Raw genomic sequence first — 27,068 nt, 5'->3', positions numbered from 1 at the left:
CAACCAGATAAGGTTGTAAGGATAAGGTTGAAAGGAACAAGTCAGGTAAGTACCTTTTTATCCAGGTACATAAAGACACCAGGATAATGCTGTTTTCCCTCTTGGCGACTGAAGCCATTTTATTTCCTGTATAGCAGTTATTTGACACACACTTGCCACAGACATTACAGTGGAGTAGTACTTTCAGCCATCCTTCTGTTTTAAGTAAAAGGCAGATTTTATGACAATGCAATGTGACACCACCTCTGTCTCAGTCACACTGCATTTATTCAGTGATACGATGACTACCACCTCTTCATGTTCCCAGGAGAGAATGGGACAAAAACTTTCAGCCACACAGCATTTCAGTTAGTTTCTCTGCTTTTATTAACAAGCATATAATATTCATTGGCAAAACACTGGATACAAGCTTCACTATCATAAAATCAAAACATTAAGCATTAATCCCCAAAAGGCTTATTCAGACAAAACTAGCCACCAGTAGTACAGAAATTACACAGCAACACAAAGCATAAAAAATTGTAAACTTTTGAATGAAGCTAAGCCAAAAATATGGTTTTACACTCTGACAGTTCGAGAATCTTTATTATGCCACGTATGAGGATAAAAGGCTTAGTGGTTGCACTGGCTAATTGTCCCTTAACTACAAAATGATCCTGTTTGCAGAAGGAAAGAACAAACTTTCCTTTTGTTCAGATAAGTCACTTGAATTAAAGAACCTATCAAACCAATACCTTCCATTTCAAACAGAAATAACAGAATAAAAAAATAGTTGAATATCAGTACTCAAAACTCAGGAGTTCTTCCTTAAGCCATACCTCTGTTTGAATGAATGATCCCACTGGTTTCTGTGGAACCATCCAGGTTATTAGCAAAGTTACCAATGTAAATGTTCATAGAATTGGACATTTAGTTCCTACCCTACCACCAGGACATGGACAGGTCATTGTGGTTTCAAAAGACCTCCAAAATATTCTGAGTAGGATAAAATTTGGAACAAATAGTAGAGTCATACCTTTAATTTGTATACAAACAAACAGGTAAAACATTAGCTGTTGACTTGCCACAAGACTCAAGTTCCTAGGTAATTTTTGTCCCGACTGCAAGTGTTGATGACAGCAGAGATTGAAGCATTGTTCCATGTTCTTTAGTGTTCTCTGCAGCTTTTTCTTCAAAAATAGATCTCAAGACCCAAGTAACATCTAATTGTATCTTATGTAAGGAGACTTGTGGGTGGAACAAGTTCTGTTACCAACTTTAGGCATTAATGTTTTCAGTAAAACATCCAAACCGAAGTGATTACCTGAGGAAAAGTAGAAACTTGATTTTTCTGTTCAGTAAAGCCTTCTGTACAGAATGTGTACCTAAGTTTCATCTCACTGATGTACAGACGGTTGGCTTTTTCCTATTATATTTATCTCAATGTAATATGCAGAATGCTGTAAAATAGCAAGTTATATTTATCATCTAGTAGAAAAAAAAAAAAATCTGTAAATCCCCTAGGACTGTGTTGTTATAAAGACAATAAGAGCCAGATAAGCTTTCAAAGGCTCATAGCCTATTGGAAAAAATAGCACCATCTTCGCTGTAGTCTGATATTTTTTACGGTCCCATATCTCCTGAGTGACAGTGTTGTGTATACTATTGCACAACCAGTAGAAAAAATATTCCCAGGTGTGATGGTACACAAATATACCAGACCTAACAATGGCACAAAACATTTTCAGATAGGCTGTAAGTCTTGTTGATTGCTTCCACAATTCACATTAAGGTTTCTTGCAAGATCGTTTATTTTAAAATATTGCTGACAGATAGTTCTTGTACTTACAGAAATTTTTAAATCCCCCATTTCACTCATAAAATAAAAAATGGAACAAAGCATAAAACACACATGCCCACCCCCAAATGAGAAAAGCCATCTACATTCCTTTTAAAAGTAATGGTAAGTAGATGCTACATTTACAATTTAAACGTAAGCCTAATTAATGCATGTTTCCAACCTATTGCACAAAAGCATAAGTAATGCTCTTTATCCATACAAAACAAAAACATACAAATGAAAGCTACTCAAACTCAATGTAAAAGGAAGAAGCTCATAAAAACATCTTACAATTTCAATTTATATGCCCGTAAATAAAGCTGGACCACTAAAACCAAAAATACTTGGATGGTAAAATAAGACAGAAGGCTTAAAATAGAATAAATAATTTTATAAAGTTAAAATTTAAACCCCCAAATCTTATTTAAATTCAATATTATATATTCTATCTGAATTCTTTATTTTTAATGAAAGTATACTTAATGAGACTCTAAGCCCAGGTGATTCATCAGTCTCACTGCTGCTGAGGATAATGCAACAAGATACTTCCTTACTGCAACTATTTACCAGCGTCAGTAATTGTAAAAACTACTTCACAGTAATGGCATCTTCACAAAAGCCAAAATCAACTACCATGACCTCATCAGGACTAAGAAATATCTATGGCCAAGTCCAAATTTCTGTCCAATTTTCAACAGTATCAGGGTTACTTTACCCAATATAATCTTTATATAAATTGTCTCTTAAGTGTCACAGAAATTAAACAAGGCTCTGACCCAAAGAAGACCTTGCTCTACACTGTAGTCTTTTAGTGAGACTAACATATGGTACAGACACAGTCACACCACTCCTGAAGGCAATTTTTGTAGTGAAGATGTTATCACATGTGATTTAGAAAAACAACTGAGTAACTTTGGGGTTTTTTGTTGGTTTGGGGGTTTTTTGTTGTTTGGTTTTATTTTTTTTTCTGTTTTTTTTTTTTTTTTACTGGTGCGGTTTTATCAGATTAAACACATTGCAAAAGCAGTTACACACAATTACAAGCAAAACCCCAGCTATAGGTATTAATACTGGCAGAGTTTTCTATATACTGATAGCACCATAACAAATTCAAGTGATCCTAAAGATGGTTATAAACTTATATGTTTTGTATTGTAAGTTGTTCCAGCAAGAGATAGATTTGAAAGGCTTCTGAATTTGTGTTTGTAATTAATTTCTCAGTTGCTCAAGTACACAAGGAAGAAATTAAATCCCGATGTACTTTAACAGCACTGCGTCAATATCTAGTCATACAAAAGTTTTCTGCAGTACACACACTTGAGGTAGACAGATCTCATTTATATGTGTATATGTATATATATTTTTGTTTGTGTGTGTATGTATATATATATATATTCTGATTAAGGTGGTTAATCAGAATGCTGTCTGGCAGCTTTAGTTTAATGTCTACATCAGGTACAGCCACGGCGTGTATACTCTGGGTGCACAGCGCTGGGACCCTTACAGTCCTGTCCACATTCTCAGGGCCTCAGTGGCAAAGCCAGTCTCTTATTTACACTAGAACAGCAACAATCACGTAAGAAACAGCTCCAGAGAGGCCCAGTATGTCAGCTTGTGTACACATCTATACCACCTGCATTGACTGCTTTCATGGAAAGTTTTAAACATGGTAGACACGTGATCTTGTTTGTTCTTTTCTGCCAGATCAAGTAATGCTAAAGACAGAAAAAAGAGCTGAAAATACAGAAACAGCAAGACAGAATCAGAGCCAGATTTGATTCCATGAATCACAGACATGCACACAAATACCCAGATGTGGAGTTCTGCGTAACCTAAACATTCAAATGCAGTTATCTTAGACTTTCACCCACAAGGACAGCAGCATGTTCTAGCCTTTGTGTGGCTCTCCTTTCCATCTCTGCAATTTAGGAGGCTCCCTTTCATTCTCTGCTTACATTTTTTTTTTTTTTCATTTTCTTCCTACTCACATCTGTGACTGTAATCAAAAAGGAGCCCTGTTGTCAAAAGTAAGCACAAGCAGCAGCAGAGCTGAGAAAGGAGAACTGAAGACTCCAGAGATAAAATTAAGGGAAATGTGCTGAGAAATGTAGCGCTTTGAAAACTCAAGAGGGAAGAATATTTAAAATGCTTAGATAAATCTCTTGCAGAATCAGCTTCTGGTTACCAAGTATCACTTTCTAGCAGAAGAAGCAAAGGAGCACAGCAAGAGGAAGCAGGGCTTCTTATCCTAAGACAATTTATCAAAAAATAATAGGGTTTAATAATATGAATAGCAACTAGCATTTTCAGCTGACAGGAAAACTCTCCCAAAAATAAGGTTATCTATTTCCAGCTGGCAATAATAGGGCATACACTGTTTTCAGTGACTTCACACCTGCGCCAGACAAATGTTCTTACAATTGTACTATGGATGATACATGGTGGATATAGCTTGCAGAAATCACTTTCAACTACATTTTTTTAAAAGTCAATTGTTTCCAAAAGTCTTACAAAAAAGTGCAGTGAGCCCTGCTAAGTGCCATTGAGGGTGCTTTCTATAACATACATAGTTACATGTGTATATAGATGTATGTACCCAAACATATATTAATGTGTATTACCTTGCATCCATTAGGGCTGACGCAAGCAAAATTACTAGTTAAGGCCAAAAGGTGCTAAAATAATCTTGTCTTGACTCTCCCTTCCTCCCCACCCCATGTAAGCTACGAATTGCATTAAGGAAAGTGCTATGGTTTCATAAGAAAACAGCCAAAGAAATTTAAAGCTGCCTGAAAGTTTTAATCAGTGAAATGAAAAATCTGCAATACTCCCAAAGTTGTCCAAGAGCCACCGTTTCAATAGCTAGTGATAGCAAATTCTCTCTAAATTAAAAACTGATTTCTGCAAGCCACAAATACATAAGAAATGTTTATTTTTTAAGAAATTCACAAATCTAGCACTTGTGAGTATTTGTCATTACGTGGTGCAATTCATACCATAGCAAAATATATATCACAGCACATTAAAATCAACTGAAATTATTTCTATTTGTCTTACCAAATTAACATGTACACAGAAGTATCAAAACTTTATTAAAACACAAGGTGAGGAGAGCAATAACTGGGCAAAAATGACAAATTTACCAGTTTCCCAGATTTTCTTAAGTTTTCAATGCAGCATAATAAATTATCACCAGTCACTGTATTATCAGGTATGTTCAATGCTCTACAGAATAACTTCAATAAAGCCAATGCAATCAGGCATACTATATAAGACAATAACACTTTGCAAAAATATAGTTTTTAAAGATTTAGAATGCAAGAAGTAACTAAATGCAACTTGGTCTCAAAAGCAACACATTTATATCACCCCACAACACTCAAACTTTTTTTTCTGTGTGTAACTGTAAGAGACAAATCAGGCTGAGCTACATGGAACTGTGAAGTGTTTTCAGTATCTGTAAACTTAATGCTGGTAGTGTCTTGCTGAGTTGAAACTTCTTTCTTCCGTACAAAAAAAGTATAAATATTGTCTGCCCAGAAGTCTAGGTAACACATCCCTAGAAGAAATATTCAGGACAGCCCACTATGAAAGCCCTCCAGTCTTCCAAAATTATTCAGCTGGTTTGTGTCATGTGATTAGTGATGCACTAAGAAGGTGCCAGATGATAGTCTCTGCAAAAAGCTCTGTCCAGAAGGACAGTAAAGTTCCCTTACAGCAAGTCCATTTTGGGTCTATAATGTAGCAGTAGAGGTGCTTTCTGCAAGACAGAAATACCAGTAAGTTAAGAAACAAATCCAGAACTAATCTGTTCAGCAGGAAAAGCTGTGTCATAAACTAAAGCTTCAATTAAAGGCAAGAGCACTATCTGATCAGTAAAAAAAATCACCAAGACAAATTAAAGGTACAACTTCATCTGTGGGACTCAAACAAGTGATAAAGAACCCTTTCCCCTTTATCTCAGGAGCAGATCTGTCTATCTTTGAAAACTCCCTAAGTAAGGGATGTCTAGAAAGCAACATTGAAGTATGTAGTACTTCACATTTAATAGCTCTCACTTATTCCTCTTCTGTGAAAGCATCTGTTGATTTTTTTTACAAATAGACAAACTTCAACAACCACAAGAGCCTGCACCATGGACTTCTGTGTCTCATAAAAACAATTACTTCAGCTTGTTTGTTCTGGACCTTCCTTGCCTCAGTTCCATTTTACATCCACCACCTCTTTCACTTAGGAAGGCAGTTTACAATTCTGCTTTCCACATGACTCACAATTACACAGATCTCTCACAGGTGAAGAGTAGACTGTACAGATGCACATCAGTTTGATGCTCTCTGTGACACCACAAAACCCTAACGTTTGCATTTTATCTACACCTACATTTAACTTCAGGTGTCTGTCACTCAGAACTGTAAAGACTTAATCTAATACTTTATCATCAATCTGTCATTAACTTAATTAATGACAATGATGTCACTGCACTGGTAATGAACTACTCAGATCCATTTCCAGGTCATTCAGAAACACCATATGAAACAGATTCCAGCAGGATTTCACATGTGACATCTCTGCATTTTTAACATACATTGACTTTACCCTGTGACTCTTACACATGCCAATTATTTTGTAATTCCAAAATAGAAAAATACTTTACTCCCACATGGACCTCTTCTAGATATGCATCCAAAGCCACTGAGCGATTTCACCTCAGTGTACACTGTATGCTTAGAATATGTTGCTTTTGCATTACAAATACAAACTTCTAGTTCCAATAACTCCAGGTATACATATACTGATTCTGTACAGCGTTGACTTCCCTCCTAAGTGTTCAGTTCTGCTGCTCATTCTTACTGCCTGAAAGGGTTAAAATTAATACATTTTGTAGCTTCTACTTCCTCTGACAGACTTGATAACAATTTGACAGCTAATGCAGTGTTTTCTTGCAACAAATACTTAATTCTCCTTTCCCTAATTTACTAGAAAGAAATAAATACTTGGTGCCCAAGGATATTGTAGTAAATATTACTAAAAGTACCTTCTATAAATGTACACTGCAGTATAGTTCCAAATTATTGCTATTTTGTAAGAATTTTATTTGTCCACTTCATGATTTACATTGAATCACTGTGTCATACCTTAAATCTCCATCTAGTAACAACTACAAACTTGAGCGTATGGTCCTTGCCAAGAATCTCTTCATTGCATAATATGTCCAGCTGACAAAATAAAGGTGACAGTTAATTCACTGGGACCAAACAGCATATTTCACATAATACTACACATTTGACAAGACTTTTTTCTTTGAAGATACTGAACTGGTAATCCTGAAGTTGGCCTGCAGACAAAAAATCATACCAGGAATGAAGATAATATCTGTTCTCAACATACAGAACTGAAAGACCATGTCAATGCCTGCCTAAGAAATATAGTATGATATGGATTTAATGTTTATCTTCACAAGTAGTACTAAGGTCCTTTGCTGAAATCTTTACAATCTTTTGATAAGGTTGAATACATGAACAAGGGGACAGAAATGTCAAAGAGAGCTGTTATATAGCATACTATGAATTTTTTTTTAGCTAACACCAGTCAGATAGCATTGTTACAAGGACAGACTTTTATTAAAAAACACTGTCTGCCATATACTTATATGCTATATTTACAGGGGTTTTACAGATACTCAACAAGTATTTTTTGTTTTCTATCTCCACTTTAAAGAATCTTTATATTAGAAACAGGGAAGACCTCAACATAAAAGGAGGATCATATCACTACTAATCAGCTCAACTACAATATCTGAACATGATAAAACCAGGGAACGTGTATGAAAACAGCAAGTTCCACCAAGTTGGCTTGTGTTACTATGCTTTACTCCATAGCTCAGAAAGGCCTGAATGTGTATGCAGTCTACTTACATGGCAGTAACTCAAACCTGGAATAGTCTGTATCAAGCAACCAAGTAACCACAAGTTCAAATTCTCCTTCTATGTTACTTGGTACTGGTACAACAATTACACTTTTTAAGAAGGCAGAAAGGGTTAACAAAGAAATAAACAGTACTCCAGAAAAGTTCAATAGAAACTAAGTAGATTTTTAACTCACATCTTGGCACACTGCATTGGAGGGCTTACACATGCATATACCAAAAGAATATATTTTAAAAACCCTTTTGAAACATTCCTTGTAGCTATGCAGCTGCTGGGCTAAAGCCAGGAGTCAGCCACCTCTGAGCTAGCTGATGACAAGACAGGACACATGGTTTTGTTTCAGGAAGACTGGCAGAGTTTGGGGATATAAGATAAGATATATATATATATACATATCTTATAAGATATAAGATAAAGAGAGTGTTAGTTTGAAACGTACAGAAGCTATGAAGGAAAAGTGATAGAGATGCAAATTGGCTGTTGACAAGTTTGAGCAGCAAGGTGTTGACACACTGGTCTAGCAAGCAGATGATTTGATTTGAATGAAATGTCTTAATAAAATTCAGTGAATCAGTGTCATAATATAGAATTCAGAGATGTCAAGATGCGAGTCAACAGAGATGTCCAGAAACTGTTACCAAGATCCAGCCAAGTGATAAACAGGGGTTACATTCATAGTTTGCCACTTTAAATTTTTGAATCTGGTCTAGGAGAAGTTCAAAGTATTTGAACTTTCTTTCCTACTGTACCTTTCAACTTAAATTATTCCCATGATACCCTGCAAAGACTCTGGTTGTGGTAGGCAGCAACTTCAGACTGAGCTTCACTAAGAGCACAGGAAAGAACAATGTATTTGTGGTGCTTTCTCTTCAACTACGCTTCAGTGCTGAAGTGCTGGCTTCTGTCTGGCCCCTGTAGAGTGCAAATGCTGGGGTTAAACTCAACTACAATCTACCAAACATGTCATCTTGCCAGAGTCCATTTTAACACATGTGGAAGCACACAACCAAGCCTTTTTTGCTCAACTATCTATAAATGCACTTGAAAATATGCACTACAAACTAAGTGGAAAGTCCTGTACAGACCCAAGAAAGGACAAGAAAATCGGCATATAACATATAATTCAAGAAACAGTGTATGCTTCTGTTTTCTGAAAATAAAATCAGAATGAAAAGACATCCTTTTGCAAAGGAACAAGCTCATCCCTTTCAAGTTTTCATATCTGTAAGCTTATTTTTTAAAATTCAAATATTACCTCATTAAAAGAAGAAAGGTTGAGTTTTTTGGCAATGAACTTCTTTAGATGCAAGACTGTTGCTTGTGCGGAGCAACGAATCCATTTTCGTTTCAATCCACGCAGTTTGCTGCTATTGCACTCCAAGCAGATGCTTACCTTCAGGAACAGGCAAAAAAATCAAGTGTTGGCTGCAATAATTGTCTGCGGTCCCCATTATGTACTCCACATGCAATTTTTATTAATCCAATACAGTGAATTACAGTACTAGTGTTCTTTAAACTGAAATGCCTAGTAAGAAAACAACGTTTTCTAAGATTTCGTAAGCTGAGTGGTAAGTAATAAGACAAAAATGTTCAAGTAGTAATTTTTGATGTTGGAACAATGCTGCTTCAGTCAAAATTCATAGGTTGTCAATATCTTAAGAGGACCATATGTTAAAAGCTAGAGCAAGAAAATAATAAGAAAACCATTTTCAATTCTTAATGATTGCTTCTAACTTAATTTCTTGCAGTTAATGCAAATGCTAATCTAGTTTAATTTTAGCATGTTTAAAAAGAATGAATACAGATGATATGGCAAATATTTCAAATTCTCACTTCTTTTCCCATCCAGCTACTCATTACAGTCTAAACTTTTTGTGATGGTTTGCTTATATTGCATTAGGAGGATCTACTACCAAGTACAATCCCTTTGAAAGTTCTCTTACGTGGCAACTGAGAAGAAAATTAACCCAAGCTAAAGTTACTCTGGACACACATAACCAGAAAACATAAAAGGCATGGCTTGTTTATACAAAAGGGAGTTCAAACAAGCTTTGTGTTTAGAACTTAACAATGGGGTTCCCTGCTTTTATGATATTTTTATGATACAGGGCCAATACTGGCTTCGTATTAAAGGCTGAAAACAAAATATATAATAAGTTAGTAAGAGTGCTGTTAAGGAAAGCTGTCTGACCATCCAGGAGCCACTCTGGCTGTCACATTCACATCACCTAAGCTGGGACTGAAGCCCTTTCACTGCTACACCCCTCACACTCACATTCAGACCAGGACTCCTTACCAGCTCAACCCCAGGTTTCCCACAGCAGATTCTCAGACACCCAGGTCCTTCAAATAGCTTAATCATGGTGCAGTAAGTAAATAACAACAGCTCCAGCTGGTGCCTCTGAGAAGGGGCCCTGAACAAAGGAACCCCTGGGCTTTCGTACCCTCACAGCACCAAAACCTGGGGGTCTCAGCTCCTGCTGTGCCTCAGTGTCCAGTCCCCAGCCTGCTGCCACAGCTCCCTGTGCCCTTTCCTGTACCAAGGGCTGGCAGTTCATGGCCTCTGGCTCCCACCCAGACTCAGCCTGCAGCTCCCACTGCAGCTGCACCCTGAGCTACCTGCACTGAATGTGTTAACAGTGCCAGAGGTTTAATTCATAATTATCCATATAATGTATCATGGTGACACTAGGGTACACTCCTGTAGAAGGTAGAAAATTACACAAATTTGTTTTGACAGCAAACTTTGAAGACTCATAAACAGTCAGAACTATAAAAAAATTTGCATGAAGATTTGAACATATTCTCTATTCCTGTCAAAACCCAAAGGTAAAACCTTATGCTTACAGAAAAGCATTGCCCAAACAGCATTGTGTTTGTATCAGAGAACAGAAAAAGTAACTTGAAAGAAGCTTATTTTCTTCTCTGTTAGATAATCAAAGTTACCTTACCAAAACCCAACAGCTAAAACACAAGATAAAACTAGAGCATGCCCTATGAGCCCACCTGTTCATCACTTCGGTGGTAGTCATTATCTTCTTCCTGTTTTTCCTCCGAAGTTTCTTTATTTATATTTTCATCTGCTTTAGTTTCACCTTAGATAAAAAAACCCAGATATATGGGATACATATATATTATCTTCATATATAAACCCCAGATATACTCAGCAGCAGCTTACCGTGTTAATACAATTAAAACAGCACAATTCAGGACCACAGTATAGAAAAAGCTTTGCTATTCCCAAATTGTCTTTATTGGCTCAAGCAACACTTGCAGGCAACAGCCCATAACATGAAAGAGGAGAACACCTACGGAGTTCAGCTGCTAGCAGCCCAGAAGCTGGGTCATTTCACAGTCTCCATGTAGGCACTACTATGGAGACCAACTTTGCCACAAGCAACATGCTATTAACAGCTAAAACCAAAAATTCCACGCACAAATAAGGGACAAGGCAACAATCCTATGCTGCCTCTATTCCTCGCTGTTAGGAAACAATTATGACTGTAATATACCCACTGGGCACAGACTTCCAACAGATCTGTTTATCAATTTACTATATGTCACCCACCAAAGACAGAATAAATAAAGGACTATTTACCATTTCGATGAGAATCTAGGTGCTGTTTTGTAGAGCATGTCTCCCCTTTGATGTCCCCTGGAACTTCCATGCCCAGTTTGTGATAAAACTCCCTCTGCTTTTTCATTTCCGCTGTTTAAAATTGCAAATATTAATCCCTGTAATAAAGTTCTAATGCAATATTTATGAAGTTATTCCAAATCCCTTCCCACTTAAGGATTAGCAACAAGTGGTGGTGGTGTCATTATTTACTGTCCTCTATGTCTCCTACCGCATCAAGTTATGCCTAATCTTATTTTTCAGAATTATAAAAGCATAGAGTTATCTGTATAATTACTACTATATTATTACTGCTAGAATGAGATGGAATTTAAAATACTTATTTTAAATTAGCAGCTAATTTTGAATATTCCCTATTTTGAATATGACCGTATTTCAGTCAAAACATTGCTTTTGAATTTTTATTCATCGTTCTCATTTTCAATATCCCAAAAATATTTTTTAAGTATCTATTTAATCACACTGATGTTTGAAAATGTTCTGGTTAAAAAGCAGCTTCAATAGATTAAACTAGTCCATTTAAATGAAAGTTTTAACATACGTTAAGACAAAAAAAATCCATTGAGTAATATTTATAAAGTATTTCTTTAGTCTAACAGATCTAGCGGATTATGAAAACAGTAATTGAAAGTTTTCTAATATGAAAGAACTCTCAAAATAGCAGAAACCAAAAGCATTTAAAAATTGCATTTTACCTCTGAGAATTCTAGAAAGCTTGCACAACAGGTATACAGTTTAACAGAAACAAATTAAAGTTATGGTATGGCAACATTCAAAAGCTGAATGATTATTCTGCTTTACATAATACTGCTTTTGGAAGAAACATCCTATGTTGCCTCCCACCACCCCCACACTGAGTTGCTGCTAGTACAGGTATGAAATCAAATTAATTGCTAAAAATTATACAAGTAAAAGAGTCTGGTTTTCCATTGTATTTTTTCTCAGTTGCCCCCCTGATTCCTGTTTCATCACTTGAAACTTTTTTTTTTTTTTTAATATCAAAGAAGTATGTACAAACTGACCTTTAAAAAGGTCACACCACAACTTACCTTCTTGGAGGCCTGGCACAAGTTTGTAAACAATATCTTGCATTGTTCTGTCATGGCTAGCAAGGAAAAAACAACAAAAAACCAGTAACAAAATCAAAAGCTTAAGTTCATGATCTTGATTGAAAACACTTCTCTTTAAAAAATTCCAGTACTATCCATATGCAACAATCTCTAAATTCACCTAAGAAGAATTTTACTTCTCAATCAGTATTTCTATCAAACCAGAAACAACAACATAAGAGAAAACATGAAAAAGTACAAGCTAAGACAGAAAACAAATGGAAGTTTGAGAAATACTAGGCTGTAGATGAATTCACCCCACTGAGTATATTCTTCTGCATCAAGACAAGTATGCCAGTAATAATCTAAAATTCTTTTTCAGCTTAGAGATAAACTCATTTTTATTACAGAAGAATCAATAATAGCTTGTTTCTCACTCCTATAGACAAATTTCTCACATTTCTAGATTAGTTATCTTCACTAGGATTCTTCTAAAATGCATGAGACCAATTCACAGAAAAAGACCACAACAACTAAATTTTACTTTGTTTTAAAAGGACAAAGTAACTGTGAGAAACATTATGTAGCTAAGTAGCTTGTAGCAGTAATGTGGCTCAAATGAAAAAAAAGTTAATAATCCCATTGCAAGTAGAACAGTAGGGCCAGTTAAGATTCTAAAATTTAATCCCCAGCTCACCTAGAAAAATTCTGTTCTAGTCTAAATAAGTTATGATCACAAAGAAATTAAATATTACATTAACTTCCTATTAAGAAACAGTGTAAAAAGCATTTCAAGTGTCTGCCTTGACTGCTGCAATGTCATTACCTCGAAAGTGTCTGGAGTATCAAGTCCTGAATCAGACTTGAACAGAAAAGGCTTACAAGAGTAGTCTCAGGCTTCTCATCACCTGACATGAGCACTTCACAGCAGTGGAGATCAGTAGGCAAGTACAGAAATGGTGACAAATCAAGACATTTACAAAGAGTAACTACAATATTCTAAGCAGCACTACAACATGATTCAGAATATTACTTATCCTAAATTCATGTCATTTTCACCAGTAGCAATCCCATTTGTACAGGCTGGGATTATACAGCGTCACATATGGACTGCAAACACATTGCCAAATTTGAACAAAAATAAGTAAGACATCACCATTAAATGAGAGGTGATAATTTGTGGGTTGGAAGTAGATCATACAGATGATCTTTAAGGTCACAAAACTTTAAGATTTTATGATACTATTTAACAGTATTTAGAAATGCAAACAAGGAGACTGACCTATTTGTCAGACAGACAGAGAAGAATAGGAGTTTAAATCTCCATTTTCAAACACCTTGTGAAATTCCAGATCGTCAATTATTTTTTAAAAGAGGTAAATAAATATATCCAAAAGTAGGCTGGACAAAGTCTGTTTCAGTTTCAATGGGGCAATATTTTACAACTAGGTTAAGCAGCTTACTTAAGCTAAAAATGTACTCAACAATAAAAAACAAATTGCATTTTAGCTGTCAATATCATGTTGTTTCCTGGCCCCTTTTTGCACAAAAACCAGGTTTTTGAACCAAGGCAAACATGTTGTCTTACATGTCATTTATTAATTCTTGCCTATTTGAATGTACCTGTCCCTTTAATTATACACTCATACAGAAGTATGAGTGTATTATATAAATGTGGAGACAGCATACTTAGTTTCAGGCTCCTGAATAAGGATGAGCTTGAGGAATATAAGTGTGTATAGAACATTGACAGTTTTCTGTAAAAGTGCAATCAGACTCATTTGCTAAACCATTGCTTCAGATATTGTTACAGAAGTGAGAAAGGCACATTGAAAAATGCAATGAACAAACACAAATTCTTTATAATGGAAGAAAAAACACTACTTGATAGGCAACAGCTAATGCAGACACACCATTATAATGTATTTTCATCAGCAGGAATAAAATTAAAGGAAAGCACTCAAGGAAAAGAAAGATAATGTCTTTTCTGACAAGAAAAGGAGGGAAAAAACCCCCCCAAAAAAATCCTTAGTGAACATGCAATTTGACTATGCAAAAATGAGGTGACTGGCAACAGCCAACATGGCTTTAACTATGAGCAAACCGTGTCTGACAAATTTGGTGGTCTTCTATGATGAGGTTACAGAGACAGTGGATGAGGAAAGGTGGAATCATGGCATCTACCTGGACTTGTGCAAAGCATTTTATGCTGTCCTGCACAACATCCTTGTCCCTAACTGGAGACATGGATTTGACTAACGCAGCGCTTGCTGGAGAAGGAATTGGCTCAAAAGAGCTGTGATCACCAGTTCAATGTCCAAGAGGAGACCAGTCACAAGTGCTGTCTCTCAGGGCTCAGTACAGGGACCAATGCTGGTTAACATCTCTGTCAGTGACAGTGGGATTGAGGGCACCCTCAGCAAATCTGCCAGTGACACCAAGCTGAGTGGGGCAGTGACCATGCTGGAAGGAAAGAATGCTTAGGAGGTGGGTCCATGTGAAGCTCAAAGTTCAACAAGGCCAAGTACAAGGTCCTGCACCTGGACTGGGGTGATCCCACGCACAAATGCAGGCTGGGCAGAGAAGTAATTGAGAGCAGCTCTGAGGGGAAGGACTTGGGGCTATTAGCAAATGGAAAAATCAACATGACTTGGCAATGTGCACTTGTACAGAAAGCCAACTGCAACCTGGGCTGCATCAAAAGAGACTCAGCAGCAGATGGAAACAGGTGATTTTGTCCTTCTACTTTGCCTGCAAAAGCCCCCACCTAGACCACTGCTTTCAGCTCTGGGGCCCCCAAATAAGAAGGATGTGGACCTGTTGGAGTGAGTCCAGAGGAGAGCCATGAAAATGATGAGAGGGATGGACCTCCTTCTCTGTGAAGGCAAGCTGATAAAGTTGGAGCTGTAGAGCCTGGAGAAGGAAAATTGCAGGGAACCCTCAGAGCAGCCTTCCAGTACATGCAGGGAACCCAGAAGAAGACTGGAAATAAACTTTTTACACAAGCATGTAGTCATAGGACAAGGGGGAACAGTTTTAAACTAAAAGATGACAGATATAGGTTAGATAATAGGTTGAAATTCTTGAGAGAGAGTGGCAAGGTTGGAAGAGGTTGCCCAGAGAAGTTGTGCACACTCCACCCCCAGAAAGGGGAGGGGTGGAGTGGGGTTCAGTCCAGGCTTCATGGACCTTTGAAAAACCTGGTCGAGGTAAAAGGTGTCCCTGCTCACAGCAGGGTAGTTGGAAATAGATGGTCTCAAAGGGCCCTTCTAACCCAAGCCATTTTATGATGATTCTATGACATTCTTATCTGTTCCTACAACCTAAGCAGACCTTTGAAAGATTAACTAAACAATAAAGCTGAAAATTATTTATCTTACTACTGTCAGACACTGAAAAGCACTGTTCAACTGAGACTAATTTTTGATAATTTTTTAAAAGTATAATTCCTAAAAATGTTTCATATATATAATTTTTACAACCCAAGCATACAAAATGAGGAATGACTATATACCATTAAAAATCACACAGAAATTAAACATTTGAGTGTACAGTTCACTTTATTGTAAGTCTGGAACAAGCTACCATGCTATGGCCTTGCAAACTCATAGCGGAAGTTTCATCCTCTATCTTCCCCCACATCTCCCTCATACTTCTTTTTTCAATGTGTAACATGCTGATAAGCAAGAATGAAAATATTGAGAGAAGCTGTACTGTATCAAGGGGATGAACCAGTCTAGAGTGAAGCTACTTGCAGTTCTGCTTTTATACTTACCCAATATACTGTAATGGGTGGCTCTGATGTATAACAATCCTACAGGTTGGACAGGTGTTGTTTTCCTCCAAATATTTCACTAGGCAGCTTCTACAGACTAGTAAAAAAGACATTAATAAAAATAAAGGTAGCATAATAGAAGTCTGGTTTTACACAGTCATAGAATGCACATTACTGAAATTTACATGACGTTCATTTTTCTACATAATATGTGCACCAAGTCAAATCTTGCAGAATACAGTTTCCAGTACCTTTCATAAATTATCCTGATGAAGGAAATGGATGCACCAGAATTAAAGCATCCACACATCTCAAAAACCTTAACACAGAATCCAACACAAAATATCACTTCAAAATTTACTAGAACAATCTCTAGCAGGTCAACATTCAGCTTGCATGGATGACATTACAGGAACTATTTGCCATTAATATAGTAAACAAAACATACTTGCTTTAACCATGGCCACATACAGAACAAGGGTGTGTGATGGCAACACATAAAAAGAATTCCAAAGCAGAAAAATGGATATCTGGGTGTTATTTAAATTCCAACTTTCACAGAGTATACTACAGCTGAAATTCCACCAGAAAAAAAAAAATTACATTGTCACAGACCCTCATTATTAGTAAAAATGTCCTTCCAGAAGCTGCTAAAGTAGTCATTCACTATTAAGCTGCGTGTTTCTATATGCATACACAAAATCAGCCATCTGATTATTTTAAAAGTAAATTATTTATACACCACTCTCCTCTCCTCCCCCAAATCAGTACTCATAAAATACACTACTACATTATATCCTCACTCACTTGAAGTTACATCTTAAAAGGTATGGAGAAAAGAAGGGAGGTTTTCTTGAAGTGACTAGTTCATGTAGTCTTGGTATTAGTGCACTTACCACACAAAATGAAAGGATTTCTGTAACTATAGTGCCATCTACCTCTCAAACAAGAAGACAGTACAATTACATAAACACCCATTGACTAAAAACAGAAGTAACAGTAAATGAAGCACTATAACTCTGCATTATTATTTACATACCTAGGATGACAGCACTATTGGTGGCAAAAGTTAGACAAAGCCTCATCTCGCACAGCAGTTTGTTCCAGCAAAATGCCAGAACAATAGATCCATTTGCAAAAGTGATGCCAGACTCTATTCCTAATGAGTCAATAAAAGCAGAATGTGACAGAGTAAGCAGGGATAGGTATCCTGAAAAGGGTATAGGGATGTTGCTAACTCGGGTAGAGAAGGGTCAGAAAGGCCAAATCACAGCGGAATCTAAACTTGGCAGGGATATGAAGCATTATAAGGGTCAGAGAATGTGTAACCCCCAGATAAACACGATTGGCAAACCAGTAACAATGGACAAGACGAAGGCTGAGGTATTCAATATTTCTGCCTCAAGTCTTCTCTAGCAATTTCTCTTCCCACAGCTCTTGCATAGATGAAGGAGGCACTAGGGGTGCAAAGTCCCTTCTACTGTGTGAAAAGATCAGACTCATGAACACCTGGGCATGTGAATACATATAAGTCTCTAGGACTTGATGAGATGTTTTCCAGGATCTCAAATTGGCTGATGTAGTTGCCAAGCCACTAATAGCGATAGTCCTGACAGTCAGGTGAAATCCCTGGTGACTAGAAAAAGGGAAACATTGCTTCTACTTTTAGGAAGTGGTAGAAAGGGAGAGAGAGACCTGGAAATCACCAAGCTGTTTGCCTTAACTCTGTGTCTGGGAAGATCATGGAGTAGATCTTCCTAGAAGCTGTATTAAGGCACGTAGAGGACAAGGAGGTAACTCTAGACAGCTAGCACAGCTTCACCAAGGAGTCTGAGCAGCTTGATGCAGCTGAAGATACCCCTGCCCATTGCAGTGGTGAAGCATTAGGTGACTTTTATAGGTCCCTTCCAACCCAAACCGTTCTGTGATATCTAAAACATTATCCCATGTTAGTACATACTCCAGCTTGGACTAGGTAAACACTAACTCCTTCTCAAATGAACTGGTCACAAGGTAGCCAATGTTCTGGCAGGTTTCAGTTTGAGCACAGATTGAATACATAAATGCCAAATAAATGAACAAATAAATGCCAAATAAAACCACTAGATGGCTTATGAAGGGTGGTGCAGCCATCTAGGTTATTTTTTTCTGGGATCAGGTTGGGATTATAAACTTTCCTGAAACTAGAAGTCTTTGGAGTAATGGACAGGCAACAAGAAAACGTTCTATGGTATGAAACTATATTATTTCTAGAATTTTCCATTATTTTGGTTTTCCAGCATCTCTAATTTCTGTTTACCCAGATATACAGGCACTGATTGTGGACATGAACTGAGCTGTACATTTTCTGATTTCTTAAACACATCAGAGAGGTTTCATCAGAACAGGAACAGGGAACGCTAAGGCTCACATTTTTATTTTAACAGTTTCACTTCTATTGACTTTTTTCATTCCCATGTCTAGTTCAAATCGACCTTCTATCATTCTGAGGTATTCAGAAGATGATAGGTTTCATGTGAGGTCTTCCCTTTCATAACATAGAAGGACAACTTTCACACTAAACACTAACAAAACTGATATAAACACAAAGTTTAACAAGACCTGCATATATCATCTAGCCTAGAAGTTTAATCAAGGAACAGATACAAAATAAAAAAATACTTAGGACTTTTTTTTAGTTACTACTAATGAAGTTTTTGTCAACTGACTTAGTGGCCTACCTGTCACCAGCAAACTTAAACCACAGCAGAGAAATAAGCAGGAAAGAAAGCGAAAACGCTTTGTTTTCTCCTAAATTCAGTTTTACAAAAATTTGCCCTGTTCCTCCAGAGGACTGGCCTTGGTCCTCCAAATTACTTTCACTAAAGGACTCAAGAACTTAATTTACTACTGAAGAGTCTTTGAATGGCTGAAGATTAGTAAATTAGAGAAAAATTGAAAAGGCAAGAAAAATGTGCAGTTCTGAGTAGAAGAGAATGAAAATTTCAAGGTGGTATAATTTAGAAGAGAATTCACTATCTCAACAGACAGGGTAATTCCATGATGGATTTTGCAAGGATGCTTTTCCAGAAGCATATCTTATTAGCATTCTCTTACACAATACAAACAATGCCAACGCATATGAAGACAGGACTCTGTGCCTCTTCTCACAAAACTAATTCTACAGAGCACAGAGTGAAGTAGTATTCATAAAATATAAACTGTCAAAATAAGGGAGAAGAAAGCCAATGAAAACCCCAGAAAAAAAAAGCAGGAAAAGGTAGTAAGGTTCATTTCCTGACTTTTGCAGCAAACGCTGTAGAGCTGTGGATCTACATATTTCTTCCACAAGCAAATATAAGAGATGATGCAGATAATAAGAGCTAAGGGGTATTTGTGAGGTTTTGTTTTATTTTTAAAGAACAATAAAAAATTACCTCTCTCTAGCTCTCTGTCAGCTATGTTAACTTGTTATGATACTCATTTTGGATTCACTCTTCTAACTAGCCGCAGTAAAGAAATTTGGGCAAAACTAAGTCTAACTCTGAAAACAATATTACAGAAATTGAGAAATGGGAGCAAGAAGGCTCTGAAGAGACCTTAAAGCAGTCTTCCAAAAGTTGAAGGGCACGACAAGAGCTATGGAAATGAACTTTGTACAGGGGCCTGTACTGACAGGACAAGGGGAAATGGCTTCCTCCTGAAGGAATATACATTCAAATTAGATATTAGAAAGAATTTATTTACTCTGAGTGTAACTGGCAAAGAAGCTGTGGACATACCATCACTGGAAGCATTCAAGGCCAGATTATATGGGACATGGAGCAACCTGATCCAGTAGATGCTGACCCTGCCCATGGCCAGGGGATTGAATATAGATTCTAGAACCATTCTGTGATTCTTAGAATCATGGAAGAAACCCTTCTACTATCCTAGATTCTATGAGGATATGTAGAACAACATGAAGTGTGACAAGTGCAACACATTCATCAAGGCTGATAAACTGAGCTTCTAAACGGAATATAATAAAAACCATAATCACTGTAAAATCATAAGCATTGCCCTTTCCCTTTGTCAGATATAAAAGGTGCTAACACTTTTTATTTTATGATAAAGACACAGTCACCAAATTACTGCCTTCCAAGAAAATTTAGGACTAAATTATTAAGCTAATTAAACAACCTACTAGCTTTATCAGAATAAACATAAATATTGTGACAGAACAATTTTAAAACATGGGATGTATTGCAAGGTTTTAAGCCATCCTTTGCCTACACAGAAACAGAAATTCACAGAGTAACTTATCAACAGACAACTACTTTTTCAGTGTTTTGGAATACAATCTTATTTCTAGGATACAATACAACATACTTATTCTTTCTTGATAGACTGCTCTGTTTTCTGCAGAGGAATGGGAGAGAAAGAGACTTCTGAAAGGCTCCAGGTGGAGAACAGATGTTATATCAACTGCCACAGAAGATAGAACTAGGTATTCCACATTCCTGTAGCATGAAGACAGACTGCATTCTTGAATAGTTACATTACCACTAATTGTATATGGCTTCAAGTTTATGTAGCACAGCTTTAATGTTCCCTCCATTTGCTTTGTTAAAAAACCAAATCATCTGTTAAAGAAAAGGGGTCTAGTAAAGCACATTCTTTTTGGCTGATGTACAATAGCTATTTTAAATTTCAACTGAAAACATTACATGTTGCATATCAAGTTTAGGAAAAAAAAAAAAAACAAAATAAAACCAGAAACAAACAGAAACCAAGACAGCAACTTTAACTTAATTATACTTCTACTTACAAGTATGCAAGCATTCTGTTACAGTAGTAGCATCAATCAGGTATCCATTGCACAGACGACAGGTTATATGGGCATTAATGTCCCAAAGCTTAATCTTCCTTGTTAGCATCTTTGGTGTCTGTAGAAGAAATGTATCATAAAGTAACACAGCTGTAGTCATTTGGGAATAAATTATTAACTTGTGTTAACCCAGCTTCAGACTTTTGTACAATGTACATGGATGTGAGGGCACAGTGGTGGCACTAACTTTTATGTCACTTGACAGAAACTAAACAATGCAAACCCAGCACTATTTTGCAAGCCAGTACTGCAAGAGCATAGAAAATGGCCCTTCCAGTATGCTACCAATAAATTCCTTTACCAACCAACAGACTCAGATTTCAGGTGAAACCCTACTATCCTGGTCATCAAATTCAGTCTAGTAATGACGGAAAAATCACAAAATATATAGAAAGAAAATCCTCAAAGTAATTTCAGATTCAAAAGTGTTTTGACAATTGAAAAGTCAAAGCAACTGTTTAGTTTAACCACACTTTTACGTGTTCACCTTGTGGCACTATGTTAAAGCATAATTTTGAATCTGTCTCTCAGTAATGGGGCTGCAAAGTAAACCTTCTGAAATCCCTTTTATTTAAACACAAGTTAATTGAAGATTACATTACAGATTAAAATAATTTCTTTAGCAGAGGAGCAATTGGTTGTGCTGAAACTTGAACTAGACATTTTTCCTTTCTTTTAAGCATGAGATGGCATAAGCATCTTTAAAAGAAAAAAAATATTAGAAATCAAAAATTAAGAAGATAATTTAACTTTTTTTTTGCAGTAACACCAATTGCTTAGAGAGAAAACACCACACAAAGCCCATACCTTTACAAATAAACTGTTAACATTTTAAACAGAGTGATTATAATTTTTTTTTTTCAAAATATTTTGAAAATTGCACTGTTACCAGAACTTGACCAGCATTCTAGTTAATTAGAAGAGCAGGCTATACTTGCGTACAACCTACTATATTTGGTTCTCGCATTGCAGAAGTCACCAAATAACACTGTTTTCCTTTAAAGTGATTTTACTGTCCCCAGCTCACAAATGCTGGTTTTCATCTAGCTCAGTCTGGAAAACATTTCAGAATTTGAATACTGACACATGTTTCCAAAGTTTCAAACTGAAATATTGCAACAAGGTTGTCTGATCTTTAATTTTCTTATCTTTTTTTTTCCCTATGTTCAGTGAAGTGGTACTAAGAAAAAAGAACTATCAAACGGCAAACTTCCACACCAAACTCAACTATTCCAGTGCAGAGAAGTACCATGTGTTCCACTGTAAAATGTGGAGAAACATATCCAACACCCACCCATTTAAATCTGCTTTGTCCTATACAAAAAAGAGTAGAAAAACTTCCAGTTCTCATGGTTAAGAAGTAAACAATGGGAGAAAAAAAAATCAGTATTAGCTTATAGTATTTGAGATTTAGTTATAAATCTAGTAACCTCCCGTTAAAGAAGAATAAAAAAGCAGTTTAGTTTTGCAGTAGACAAAGTAACAAAATATACTCAGAACCTGAATTGCTTTCCTAACTGTAGAATTATTTTTAACCCTCTGAAAACCAAACACACATTAAATCCTGACAAGTTAGTGCATGAGGTCATCAGTTGAGTGCTACTACATGAGGTATGTAGGTTTCTGTGGTGCTGAGGAAGAGCTAGTCAACATCATTCTTCAAGAAGAGATCAAGGATTGGAACCAAGCCACCAGTTAATTTGAAAGTGGGCATGCCAAAAAACACAATTCATGACAGACAAGAGAGAAATTAGTCTAAACAGTTCCTGAAAAGGCAGTATCAATAGAACTAGGTGCTCATCTAGGCAGGAATTCAGAAGAAGGTGTTCAGGAAAACCACAGGCAGAAATCCAAGCATTTCTAAGACAGAAGAGCCAAAGACTTAAAAGTGAAATCTGAACCAAATAAGTTATTTCTTAGAAAAAAAATTACAAATTTTCCTCCTAACAGTAGAGATAAATGCTGCCACTAGAAGAACCATCAACAAACAAACAAAAATATTCAGATGGGGTAAAATATTATGAGAACAGTGACTGAACCATACAACAAAGGCAAAAATAATACAAAATAGTAATAAAGCCCATTGTGCCAGGGGAAAAACAAATAGAAGAGGATATCAAGAATAATACAGACTCTTCCAACTTAACAGGAAAAAAAATCATACACATATTGGAATTAGAAAAATTAGTATCTTCTAGAATATCAAAAGCAAGCCCATCAAATCAACCATATTAAAATTTCATACACCTTTGAAGGAGGACAGAAAGTTGCTCTCATCAGATGTTTAAAGGATTGAAAATAAGATCTATTGGAAGAAGCAACAGAAAGGTAACATGTCTTTCCAGAGCAGTAGATACCTCAAAAGCTGATAAAACCTAGAGGAGGAGATTTCTGCAGAAGGCCCGTGGACAGAGGAGAAGGATCTCTTCTCTGCTCATGCAGAGATCCAGACATGGCTGCTTCAGCACACCTTGAATCTCCAATAAACAGTGCAACTTTAAAGGTCTATAAGCAAGCTAGAAGTGTCAGACTTCATTTAAGCCTCCATTTTATACAATTGTGACCCACATCCTCTAGTCTTGGGGAAAAAAAAAGAACTCAGAATGCCTCTCTTGCTTTTCAAAACAGTTAACCTGTTACAAGAGGACTTACCAAAAATTAAAAAAAATAATACAAATAAAATTTTAGAAAGGGCAGACCACTTCATATCTATTTAGAAAGGTAGAGAGAAGCTCGCAAAAAATGGCATATTACCAAGCTGTCAGTTCAGTCAGATAACATAAATGCTCAGACTTTGCAGAAAACTTGAATTGCTTCCTAGAGGGAAATAGAAAAAAAAATTTAGCAGAACTAATGACACATATAAAGAAAAAATAGAGACACTAATGTTACAACCTCATATAAGAAATTAAATTCACTAATCATAGCAACTAATTAAAAACATAAAGTAATTCCATATTATGTAAAGTAATTCCACATTTATCACCTGCCTGTTCTGTATCACTTCAGAGAGAAGAAAACAACATAATTGCAGATTTCACCATCAACTATTTTATTTTCTCAGTATTACTGCATTTGAAGACGATACACAGTCATACTAGGAAATACAAAGATAAGATACTTCTCACAATGCTTAAGAAGAACACTCCATGTGGATAGGTGGCTAATACAGGATGTCTTTCATGTTCCTATCTGGAATACACTATCAGCTCAGAAGGGGTACTGCTCTTGGGAAGGCATTCCAAGATGCCCATGTTTCTACAGTCTAGTGCCAGACAAAAGTTAAGCACCACTTTTATCATATAAGACAGCCAAGTTGTTATCACCCCACCCAAATCCATGCCAGTAATCTCATACAAACTGGTACTAAACAACAAGACAAGACACAATGTCCTAAACATCAAGTTTGACTAAGAATCACACAAGTTTTTTTTCTATTTTCCAGACAAATCCATATCTCCCTTAAACAACTTTCATTTGAAAAAGGGATATTTTTTTAAGATCTGAATTCAAGACGACCTCTTTCACAGAACACATCTTCACATCTCTCAATTACATGCTGAAAAGAAAGCTAAAAATTAATTCACATATCTCCAAAACAAGTAATCTAACCTTATAAACAAAACCCACACAAGTCTAAATGCATATTCCCAAGAAACCATGCAGCTTAAAAGCACAGACAGATAACTGCGTAACACACTGAGCCACTTGGTCTGACCTCAGTTGACTTTGCTTTGAGCAGCTAGATTATAGAACATCTAAGTTGGAAGAGACCCATGGAACCGTCAAGTCTAAATCCTGCCCTGCACAGGACATCCCTCACGCCTTTCATGTGCCTGAGAGAGTTGTCCGAACGCTTCTTGGACTCTGTCAGGTTTGGAGCTGTGACCACTTCCCTGGGGAGCCTGTTCCAGTGCCCAACCACCCTCTGGGTGAAGAACCTTTCCCCAATACCTAACCTAAATCCTCCTTGACACAGGTCATGCCATTCCCTCAGGTCCTACTACAGGTAACCACCTCCATGAAGGACATGATCTTTTTCTAACCTGAATCATCATATGATCCTATGAATTTACCACCTCTGCCTATCCATGTAATAAACAAGCTGAACTTCTTGCTATATTGACTTATCTCAAGCTGCTGATGACTATTGAGACAATCATAGAGACACCAACTCAATGAAGTTAGCATGAGTTCAACAACTAAAAATAGCTGCTGTGTAAGGAAAACACACAGAATCAGGTTGACATTTAAGTCATGCACACCAGCTTGAACCAATAATAGGAGATAAGTTTAATTTTCCAAAGCACAACCTAGGCTGATACCTTCTTACCTATATATACATAAATCAGAACAAAAAATATCTTTTAATTGACACATTTTTTTTCACAGAGACTCACTAGACTGTGGAGGATTTAGTAGGAGTAGCAAGCCTCTAAGAGACCATTTACATTTGCCTTACTTCGTAATGTGACCCATCATGCACTGTAGAAGATGCATGTTCAAGAGCTTCTGAATCTTTCACAGGATTACAATCAAGTTCAGAAGCAAAAGTTTCATCCTATCCTAGTTTTCATCCAAAAGCTACCATCCTATATAAAAAACAGGTAAATGCAGAGGACAGACCAAATTCTGGACATTGACAGTATCATTTTCCAAACCTAACAGCTTATTTGAACACTGTGAACCTCAGTCTCCCTCTAGACTCCCATGGGCAGTTAGCAGACAAGAGAAAATATCATACCTTAATTTAGTTTTTAGAAAGCCAAAGCCAAGAAAGGCAAATCTCTGTAAAACAGAAATTCTTTAGTTCTTCTAAATTGAATTCTTAGTTCTTCTGAGATTTACCTGCTCAAATAGTAACCTATGACAGCAAGCAATCTCAGACTTTAAGAACTGTAGATAACCTTGAAACTTTCAATCCACTGACTGAACTGTGACACTTGATTAAAAAAATTTAAAGTTTTGTTCTGTACTTAGTCAACAAATGAACACTGGGGCCACAACACAGTTCTTCTCCCTCAAAACCATGTTGCTGGAATAGAAAGAAGTTGCTCCTCAGTCCTATAATCACAAAACTCTACTCAATGCACCAACCAACTAACCAAAAAAAAAAAAAAATCAAAACAAACCAACCCACCGAAAAAAAAAATCCAGAACAAAACGTAACAAAAAACAAAGCAAAACAAACAAACAAAAAAAAAAGGAAAAAAATGAAAGAAAACCCCCACAGAACAAAAACCAAAAACCCACCTCAAAAAGACATACAACACACCAAGCTGAGCCTCAACTGTTTTTATAGGAAATGTAAAATCCATACAAAGCATCCTTTCAACATGTTACATAGATTCATAGAATAATGTTATGGATATAATGAAGTAACATCTCCAAGCTTCTCTAATCCAACCTTGCACTCAAAGAAGGTCCACTTAAATAGAATTACAGAGGGCTATTCCTGGTTCATGCAGAAAATGTTCAACAATTAAGATTCCACAGCCTCTTTGGGCAGCCTTTTCCAGTGCCCGACCACCCTCACTGGCAAATAAACACTCCTACTCTCTTATAGGAATCTCCTGCATTGTGACTTGGGGACAATGTCTCTCTTCCCACAAGTGTGCACCTCCAAGAGTAGTGCAGTACCATCATCTTGATTTCTGTCCACATGTTGTGTAGAAAATAGCAATAACATCTTCCCTACTTCTTTGCATCACCTTCTTTAGGAGTTTTGTAAATGCTGCATAAAGAAGAGCAACACCAAAATCTTAGTCAATAGCTGAAGAGCCACTCTTAACCCAGTTGTTAGTACTTCACCCTGGTTATTATTTTAGAGCAGAACAAATCAGCACTGCACTGCTTTAGAGAATAGGAAGTGCCCTCTGAAGTGCTTAGAAAGAATTGAGAGATCCTGTTTTAAAAAGTGAAAAAAAGAAAATACTCTCACCAATCTTTCTCTTAAAAAGACAAAGTCTACTTTTCTAACATATACCACCACATCTGCTTGAAATGGATGGA

The 27,068-nt window shown here is 36.6% G+C and overlaps 1 protein-coding gene across 13 annotated transcripts in view; it reads right to left on the bottom strand.

Annotated features, from left to right (window-relative positions):
- Window positions 1–342: 342 nt before the first annotated feature.
- The window catches only part of PCGF3 (polycomb group ring finger 3), a 54,504-nt gene continuing 27,778 nt past the window's right edge, over window positions 343–27,068 (bottom strand). For 6 of the 13 annotated variants that reach the window (XM_077790023.2, XM_021533879.3, XM_077790026.2 and 3 more), the window contains 8 exons: window positions 20,997–21,114; window positions 16,208–16,304; window positions 12,433–12,488; window positions 11,345–11,455; window positions 10,753–10,841; window positions 9,002–9,139; window positions 6,955–7,035; window positions 343–5,579 (listed from right to left, as the gene is read on the bottom strand). In XM_077790023.2, coding sequence (XP_077646149.1) covers window positions 5,532–5,579; window positions 6,955–7,035; window positions 9,002–9,139; window positions 10,753–10,841; window positions 11,345–11,455; window positions 12,433–12,488; window positions 16,208–16,304; window positions 20,997–21,105 — 729 coding nt within the window. In that variant the 5' untranslated portion in view covers window positions 21,106–21,114 and the 3' untranslated portion in view covers window positions 343–5,531. The other 7 variants (XM_077790024.2, XM_077790027.2, XM_085567274.1 and 4 more) reach the window with 4 other exon arrangements.

This window comes from Lonchura striata, chromosome Z, assembly GCF_050655825.1.
Source record: "Lonchura striata isolate lonStrDom1 chromosome Z, ASM5065582v1, whole genome shotgun sequence".
NCBI classification, from domain to species: Eukaryota; Metazoa; Chordata; class Aves; order Passeriformes; family Estrildidae; genus Lonchura; species Lonchura striata.
Note: the sequence above shows the minus strand (reverse complement) of the source record. Positions and strands in the feature narration are given on the sequence as shown.